An 8,166-nucleotide genomic window follows, 5' to 3' on the forward strand; every position below is an offset into this window, starting at 1 on the left:
AAATGACTAAATCAGGGACACACAGCTTTGCAATTTCTTTGAGTACTACTCCCTCCGTCCCTAAATATAAGTCTTTTAAGAGATTTCACTAGATGACTATATATAAAACAAAATGAGTGAATATATACTCTAAAGTATGTCTACATACATCCGTATGTAGTCCTCTAATAGAATCTCTAGAAAGACTTATATTTAGGAACGGAGGGAGTATATTATATATAAAGGGTGCAGCATGTAAGACTTCCTCTGTAACTCGTAGACTATACAAAAGTTACAGAGAGAGAGTAACAGATAATCAGGGAGATGTGTGGCCCAGTTGTGCTAATGTTGCTTTTGCATTAGCATAGCCAAAATAGAACATCTGACTGATCATAAATCTTTTGTAGCACTTCCTCTGTAAATCTACCCAATCTGACTGTTTTTGTAGCACTCAACCAGAATATTATATCATTTTTATGCTAAAAAAACAGTATACCCTCTTGTTAGATTGAAAACAATTATATCCTGTTGTTCCGTTCAAAAAAAAAATAGAAGATATCCTCTTTAAAAAATAGCACCTCAGTTAGAAGTTGAAACAGATAGCTTTGCAATTTCTGTGATGTAAGAGTGTGCAGCCTGTACTAACACAAAAAAAGGGACAGGTGCAGTTAGAGGCTCCGCAGCAAGTACAACAATAATTACTACGCAGTAATATTTCATTTCGCATTGGCATAGCCAAAAAATGGTACGTCTCATTGAGTCCATTACAAAATTCTGATGACTTAACAGAGCATGCATCATAACAGAAAGGGCAGGATACAACAATTCAATGCTTTTGCTTCTTTGCTGCAAAGCAGGCATGCCTTCACTTCTTCCTTTCAGCAAGACTGACCGACTAACGACGGTAAGAATGGGGAAATGTCACAAGACTTGCACAAATGACGCGATCACTCGTCGTCTGAATTGTTAAACTTAATCGAGTGGGTTTGTAGATCAATGAACCCACCCTTGTAGGTTCCGCGCTTCTTCTTGGTCTTCTCGTGCCTAAAATCCCTGCAAAAAGAATTGAACACCAATCATGAAAACATGTTCAGCAGTACGGAATTCAGCAAAATACAAAGAAAACAAGAGCATGTCTCCAACCTTCCTCTAACTTGTCCAAGAATCTCCTGTGCCTTCGCACCGTACCCAGAGTCAGCACCACCCTGTGAGAAGATAAGTACAGATCAACAAAGCAAGTTTAGCATCATCGAGAAATGCATGAATTGGTATGAGCTTATGATCAATAAACCTTGGGAGAGAGATCTTCCAAAAGTAAGTACCTTAGCCCAATACGAATTATCTTGTAGTCTTTCATCAGCAAATTTAATATCTTCACTCTTCACCCGTTGGAATGCACTTTTAGGCTGCAGTGAATCAACAAGACATGGATAATCAAGATCTTGCCAATTCTCAGAATGGTTATGCAAGCTTTATCTTCAGACCATCAAGTAAAAGATAATTATCAATACTCAGAGGTCAGCATACCCTAAAAGCCCTAGAAAATTATCATAGCAAGTAGCACAGGTCAGTGTTCACATCAGCCTCTTGGGTAGTGAACTTTTACTTACTGGTAGCTTATAACTGAAACATATTTTCTTAGTACAAAATAATAATAATAACTACAATAATAATAACAGGAACAACAACAACAATAATAAGTACTTCCGGTATTAGCAATATATATACAAATAATAACACAAATATGTACAGACTTAGGATGATAACATTAACAGATACAATTAACTACATAAGATATAAGAAGACTAAATAAGGCTTCATGTAACAGAATGTAAGAAGCTACCAGAAAATATGGTTCAGACTTTCAACTGTCAAGGTGATTAACTGTAATGTGACAAACAAGCAATACTCGAAGAAATTGGAGAGATATTAAACATCATACGCAATTGGAGAGGCAGCAAACATCATACCTCAGAAAGTTTCTGCCGTTTATTTGATTTCGATGCGGTGCTGGGCTCCTTTACATCATCTTCGGTGGCAGTGATATCTTCTTTGGCAGGGGGTTTGCTTCCTTCAACTTCTTCCAGTTTCCTCTTCTTGCTAACAACTGCAGCATCAGCTGAAGCCTTTCCATCCTCTCCTTCCTCAACATCCATCGCAGTCTTGTTTTCATCATCTGATTTGGGAGCTGAATCTTTCCCTGCAACTTGCTTATCTTCTACCAGACCATTTTCTTCAGAACCTGACTTCCTTTTCTTCTTTTTACTTTTTTTCTCATTGACATCTTTCCCTTCTACAGCATCACCATTTTCACTGGCACCATTAGATTTCACCTCTACCTCAGTAGGTGCAGTTCCTGCATCAACTTTATCTGAGGTCTCTGAAGTTGATTTACTCTTCTTCTTTTTCTTCCCCTTATCCAGAGGAGCACCATCACCCAAGACATTCTTGTTAGCCTCGTCACTCTGACTCTTACGTTCATCCTCTCCAGATTTCTTGTCATCAACCTTGAGTTTCCCTGCCGCCTCAAACTTGGCTTTTACTGCTAATTCCACCTTTTCCAGCCTGGCTTCAACATCCTCATCATTTTCCTGTTTCTTGCTTTTCTTCTTCTTGCCATCAGTCTTCACTACTGCATTTGCCTCGGCATCATCCCCGGCTGATGAGCTATCCTTCTTCTTCTTCCGTTTCTTTTCCTTGGTCTCATCATCCGCCTTCTCGCTGGGCTTTTCAGGGGCAGAGGGCTCAATTGCCTTACTCTCGGTCTCGTGAGCTTCGAGACCGCCTTTCTTGTTCTTCTTTTTCTTGCCCGCGCCTTTCTCTTCCGCTACGGCATCATCCGCTTTCACTGCATCAACAAATTCAGGTAAGCGCCAATCAAAAGGGAATACAAGGTCTACACCAAACGAGGACAACTCATAACAACAGACAAAGATGCAGCTACCTTGCCCATCGCTCGCGGTAATGTCGGCTCCTGGAGCAGAAGCGCTGCACGCAACAACCAAAACTGCATTAGGAGTCGGCAATTCCAGTTTCCAGGGGAGCATCGCTCACCAACAGAAGCAATTTAACAACAATCAAGACTCTCTGGTGACAGAGGCACCTTGATTCCAGCAACTTGGAGACCGCGTCCGCCAGGCTCACCGGCGACGACCTCCACGCGTCTCCCTGGGAGCAGCCAATTCACAGCCTCCCGACTCAACAATCGTCCACCGAAATGTCAATAGCGTATGGGGGAGAGCGGTGGCGTGGCGTACCTCGAGGCTGGCCTCGGACCGGAGGGCGGCGAGCGTGAGGGGGAGGCCGCTGGACTCGAGGAAGGCGGCGACGGCGGCCAGGACCCGCGCGTCGGGGGCGGGGGAGGCCTTGGCGGCGGCGCCCTTGCTCTTGCTCTTCTTCTCCTTCTTGACCTCCTCCTTGGCCATGGCGGCGGCGGCGGCGGCAGCGGTGGATGGGAGGGAGGCGAGGGAGACTTGGCGCGGGACGAAGAGCATCAGAGAGGGGGAACGCTAGGGTTTGGTGGTCGGGGTTTATACACGGAGGTCGGACTTGTGTTGGATGACATGTGGGGCCACTGCCTGGTGGGACCGCGTGACTAAAATGTGAGCAATTCTCTTTCCATTTTGTGATATAAGGGTTATGAATTCGAATTTGGACAAGGTTTCTAGAAGCATCGAGTACCATATAGATCCACGTCTCCGTCTTCCCTAATTGCCTCATGGTGGTGGAAACGAAAAGAAGGCAGCCAAGTTTCGGTGCGACTTACACAATTCCTACTACCGACGATTGCTGGTGGTGTTGTTGTGGCGACCTCAGCGCTTCACGTGCATTCGTTCCACGCAACGACAACATCACTTAGCTATTTAGAGCATCTCCAACCGCATCTCCAATAAGCCCCCAACGTCTTTTTTACCGTCGGCGTTGGGAAAAAAACTCACTCACGACCCTTCCGCCGGTTGGGCCCATTTTTTGAAACGACGATCCCAGGCCGAACCCAGCACACTCGGGGGCACTTGGGGGCTCCGACAAAAGGAAAAGTGGCGCGTGGGCCACCACTGTCAGATGAGAACCGCCTTTTCCCCGCTCAGATTCGACCCGCGTGCCACTGGAAGCCACTGCCCTTTTCGCCGCCATGTCGATCCCAGTGTCGCCCACCTGTCCATAGTCGCTACTCTGCCGATAGATAGGCCATTTCACCGCCGGAAAGAGTGGGTTTCGCCGCGGAAACCTCATCCCGTTCCTCGGCGAGCTTTTCAGGGCACCAATGACCACGCAGGCAGGGATACCAGCGACCACACTCGCTGGGTGTTCGGCTATTTGCCTGTTTGGCGATGGACTCTGATGACGAGGAGGCGTTCGCGGATTTGATGGAGGAGGAAGCCGAGGCCGACATCGTCGATGAAGAGCACCTCATGGTCCTCATCGCGTTGCCCGGCCTATTCGCGAACAATGCCAAGCCGCAGCGAGGTGGCTCGGTGTCGGGCCGCCGTAAGAGCAAGCAGAGGCATCGAATGGAGGGCTATTGCATGCTCTACGCCGACTACTTCGCTGATGCTCCTCTGCACAACAAGAAAGTATTTCAGCGCCATTATCGGATGAGCCAGAAGTTCTTCCTCGGGATTTCGGTGTTGTTCGACGATGGACATCCTTCGTGCAAGCCTCCCGACACTTAGCAAGAAGTCACACTTTGCTAAGTGTCGAGAGGCTTGCACGAAGGATGTCGAGCGGACATTTGGTGTGCTCCAATCTCGATTTGTTGTTGTTCGGTACCCCGCTCTAACGTGGTCGAAATCTTAGATGAGGGAGGTGATGAATTGATGTGTCATCTTGCACAACATGATCATTAAGAGCGAGCAGGCAGAGCTATTGTTTGACACTAAACCATATTTCAGGCATGATCCTCTTGTAATTGTTGATCACCAGGTACCGACAACATGAGTTGCCTTCCTTCATATGCGCCAGGAGATCCGAGACCCATAGGTGCATCAAGAACCGCATGACGATCTGGTGGAGCACCTATCGAGGCTCAAGGGCAACACCTAATTTGATGTGTTTTAGTTTGTGTTCGAATTATGAGCTTGCTTCATTGAACTATTTGATGTTTTTGATCAACTTTGTCATAAAAAATAGTTTTTGTTCAATTTGTGCCAAAGTGTGCCTAATTTGGGCCGATTTTATGCCAAAATTGTTGACTAGGGGGCGACCTTGGGGGTGTTACTTGTGATCCGCGTTGGGTTTTTCATGAAGAGGAACGGGTTATCGCAATACAATACGGGTAAGTATTTCCCTCAGTTCTGAAACCAAGGTTTATCGAACCAATAGGAATATCAACAACAACCGTATGTAGGGGCTGCACACAAGATAACAAACAAATTGCACCCAACGCGGGCAAGAAGGTTATCAATCCCCTTGGTCTCTTATTTGCAAGAAAGTGAGATGTGTAGACAATTGTAGATGAATGTAAATTGCAAAATAAAATTAAAACAAGTAAATGGCAGCAAGGTATTGAAGGTTTTGTAAATATATGATGAATAGACCCGGGGACCATAGTTTTCCCTAGTGGCATCTCTCATGAAAACAACATATGGTGGGTAAACAAATTACTGTTGGGCAATTGATAGAAAAGCGGGTAATTATGCGATATTCACGACAATGGGCATGTGTATATATGCATCATGTCCATAAATAAATAGACCGACTCCTACATGCACCTATTACTATTACTCCACTCATCGACTACTATCCATCATGCATCTAGAGTATTAAGTAAAACAAAGTAATGCATGAAGAACAATGACATGATGTAGACAAAGTAAACTCAACCAGTATGAATAAACCACATCATGTTATCCTTAGAAGCAGCAACACAAAGACGCATCTTGTCCCGCTCTGTCACTGGGATGTAGAAACTCGTCAGGTTGAACCTACTACAATGCACCTCTCTCACCGAAGAAATATCAATCTAGTTGGCCAAACAATTTCAATAGATCGAAGAGAATTACGAAGCTATCATAATCATGCACATAAGAATCATATTAGAATCTAGGGAATACTCAAATATTTATCATGAATAATCTGAACATAAATCCATAATTCATCGGATCCCAATAAATGCACCACACAAAAGGATTACATCATATGGATCAAAGAGAAGATGCGATGATCATTGTATTAAAGATCAAGACAGAGATATTGCCATCTAGGTACTAGGCATGGACCCATAGGTCTCTGGTGAACTAATCACACATCATCATGAGGGCAGCAAGGTTGATGAAGATGTCCTCCATGATCGGTCCCCCCTCCAGCAGGGTGCCGGAACGGAGTTCGAGATGGCCTCCCGTCGGAACAAAGACTTGCAGCGCGCAAAAAGTGTTTCAGGGCTACCTGTAGGGTTTTTGGGATATATATAAATTTATAAGCCACGTAACGGAGTCAAGAGGGCCTCGAGGGCCCACGGGCCATTAGGGCGTCACACAGGTCACGTTGTGTTGGCTTGTGGGGCCCTCGGGTGGCCCCTAGCCGTCTTCCGATACTCATCGGTATTCTTTTGGTTCAAAAAAATCTCCAAAAAGTTTCAAGTCATTGGACTTCGTTTGGTATTGAAAACCTGAAAAGTGAAAAACATGCAGAAAACACCAACTGACGCCGGGTACTCGGCCAATAGGTTAGTACTCAAAAACAATATAAACTCGTAAATAAGTACGCAAAAAGTATCCTGAAATGATAATATATTAGAATGAACAATAAAAAATTATAGATACGTTGGAGAAGTATCAAGCATCCCCGTGCTTAATTCATGCTCGTCCTCAAGTAGGTAAATGATAAAAACAGAATTTTTGATTTAAATGCTACCCATTATGTAATCTTATACATGTATGCTCATTGAGAAACGATGAATTAACAAACACTAACATAGTAATACTTATAAGTATAAGCAACAAAATTATTAATTCTTCAAAGTATATGATCTTCAAAGAATGTTTACCCCCCGTTCATCTTATTATATTAGTAAGGCATGGCTCCATCTTCACCACATTAATACAAATGTCAAGCACCACGGTGCCCAAGTCAGGCAATTGGATTGTATTTTTTTAATATGCATCAACTTTTTATTCTTCATGCAATGCATGAGCATGAAGCATTGGACATAGCATATAGGTTGCATAGAATATGGTGGTAGGTATCAAAGGGATAAAAAGTAGAGAAGATAGTCTCACATCAACTAGGCGTACCAATGAGCTATGGAGATGCCCGTTGATAGATATCGATGCAAGGAGTAGCGATTGCGATGCAAATGACGCACTAGAGCTATAAGTATGTGAAAGCTCAACTGAAGCTAAGTGGGGAGTGCATACAACTTGCTTGCTCATGAAGACATCGGGCGTTTAAGGAAGCCCGTCATCAGAATATACAAGACAAGTTTATGAAATAGTGATTCCCACTACCATATGAATGATATAACATGAGAATCTCTATATGAAGAACAAGGTGCCACTTTGAGGCACAAGTTTGGTAAAGGATAGTAGCAAAGTCCCTTCTCCCTTTTTTCACTCATTCATTTTTATGGTGGGCTCATTTGGCCTCCCCCATTTTTTATTTACTCACTAGGACAATGCTCTAATAATGATGGTCATCACACTTGTATTTACTTATAACTCAATATGAAGACTGATAGGACGATATGACTCTATATGAATGCCTCCGACAGTGTACCACGATGTGCAAAGATCTATCGTGACATGTATCAAAAATATGATGAACGGTGGCTTTGCCACAAATACTATGTGAGCTCTATATTATCATGTAAAGCAATATTATGATGAACAAACTAGTCATGTGAAGTGACGATGAAATTTTCATGGCAATATATCTCGGAATGGCTATGAAAATGCCATGATAGGTAGCTATGGTGGCTGTTTTGAGGAAGATATAATGAGGCTTATGTGCAACGGAGTGTGTCATGTAACGGGGTTTGGATGCACCGACGAAAGTTGCACCAACCCTCGAGGTGAGAATGGGCAATGCACGGTACGGAAGAGGCTAGCAAATATGAGGAGGTGAGATTGCGTATGTCCATGGTATCACGTTAGTCATAAAAAACTCATATATTTATTGTAAAGTTTTATTAGTTTTATCACAAATCAAAGTACTACTCGCATGCCCTGAGGGAGAAGGTTGGTAGGAGTT

The 8,166-nt window shown here is 43.6% G+C and overlaps 1 protein-coding gene across 1 annotated transcript; it reads right to left on the reverse strand.

The window, feature by feature from the left end:
- Nucleotides 1-647: 647 nt before the first annotated feature.
- Nucleotides 648-3,488, reverse strand: LOC123400120 (suppressor protein SRP40). Its single transcript, XM_045094531.1, has 7 exons — nt 3,237-3,488; nt 3,083-3,147; nt 2,924-2,967; nt 1,950-2,827; nt 1,302-1,385; nt 1,123-1,184; nt 648-1,032 (listed from the first exon to the last, which is right to left on the reverse strand). The coding sequence occupies exons 1-7, from the start codon at nt 3,471-3,473 to the stop codon at nt 927-929; spliced, it is 1,476 nt and encodes a 491-aa protein (XP_044950466.1). The 5' UTR covers nt 3,474-3,488; the 3' UTR covers nt 648-926.
- Between the last annotated feature and the right edge of the window lie 4,678 nt (nt 3,489-8,166).

The sequence above is a fragment of the Hordeum vulgare genome, chromosome 5H (assembly GCF_904849725.1).
Source record: "Hordeum vulgare subsp. vulgare chromosome 5H, MorexV3_pseudomolecules_assembly, whole genome shotgun sequence".
NCBI lineage: Eukaryota > Viridiplantae > Streptophyta > Magnoliopsida > Poales > Poaceae > Hordeum > Hordeum vulgare.

Bases quoted from the DNA above. Each gene is read 5' to 3' on its own strand.
- LOC123400120 (XM_045094531.1), bottom strand. From the start codon at position 3,473: ATGCTCTTCGTCCCGCGCCAAGTCTCCCTCGCCTCCCTCCCATCCACC. The intron at 3,148-3,236 runs GTACGCCACGCC...GGCTGCTCCCAG, and splicing joins GGTCCGAGGCCAGCCTCGAG to GGAGACGCGTGGAGGTCGTC. The intron at 1,386-1,949 runs GTATGATGTTTG...GATTCACTGCAG, and splicing joins AACGGCAGAAACTTTCTGAG to CCTAAAAGTGCATTCCAACG.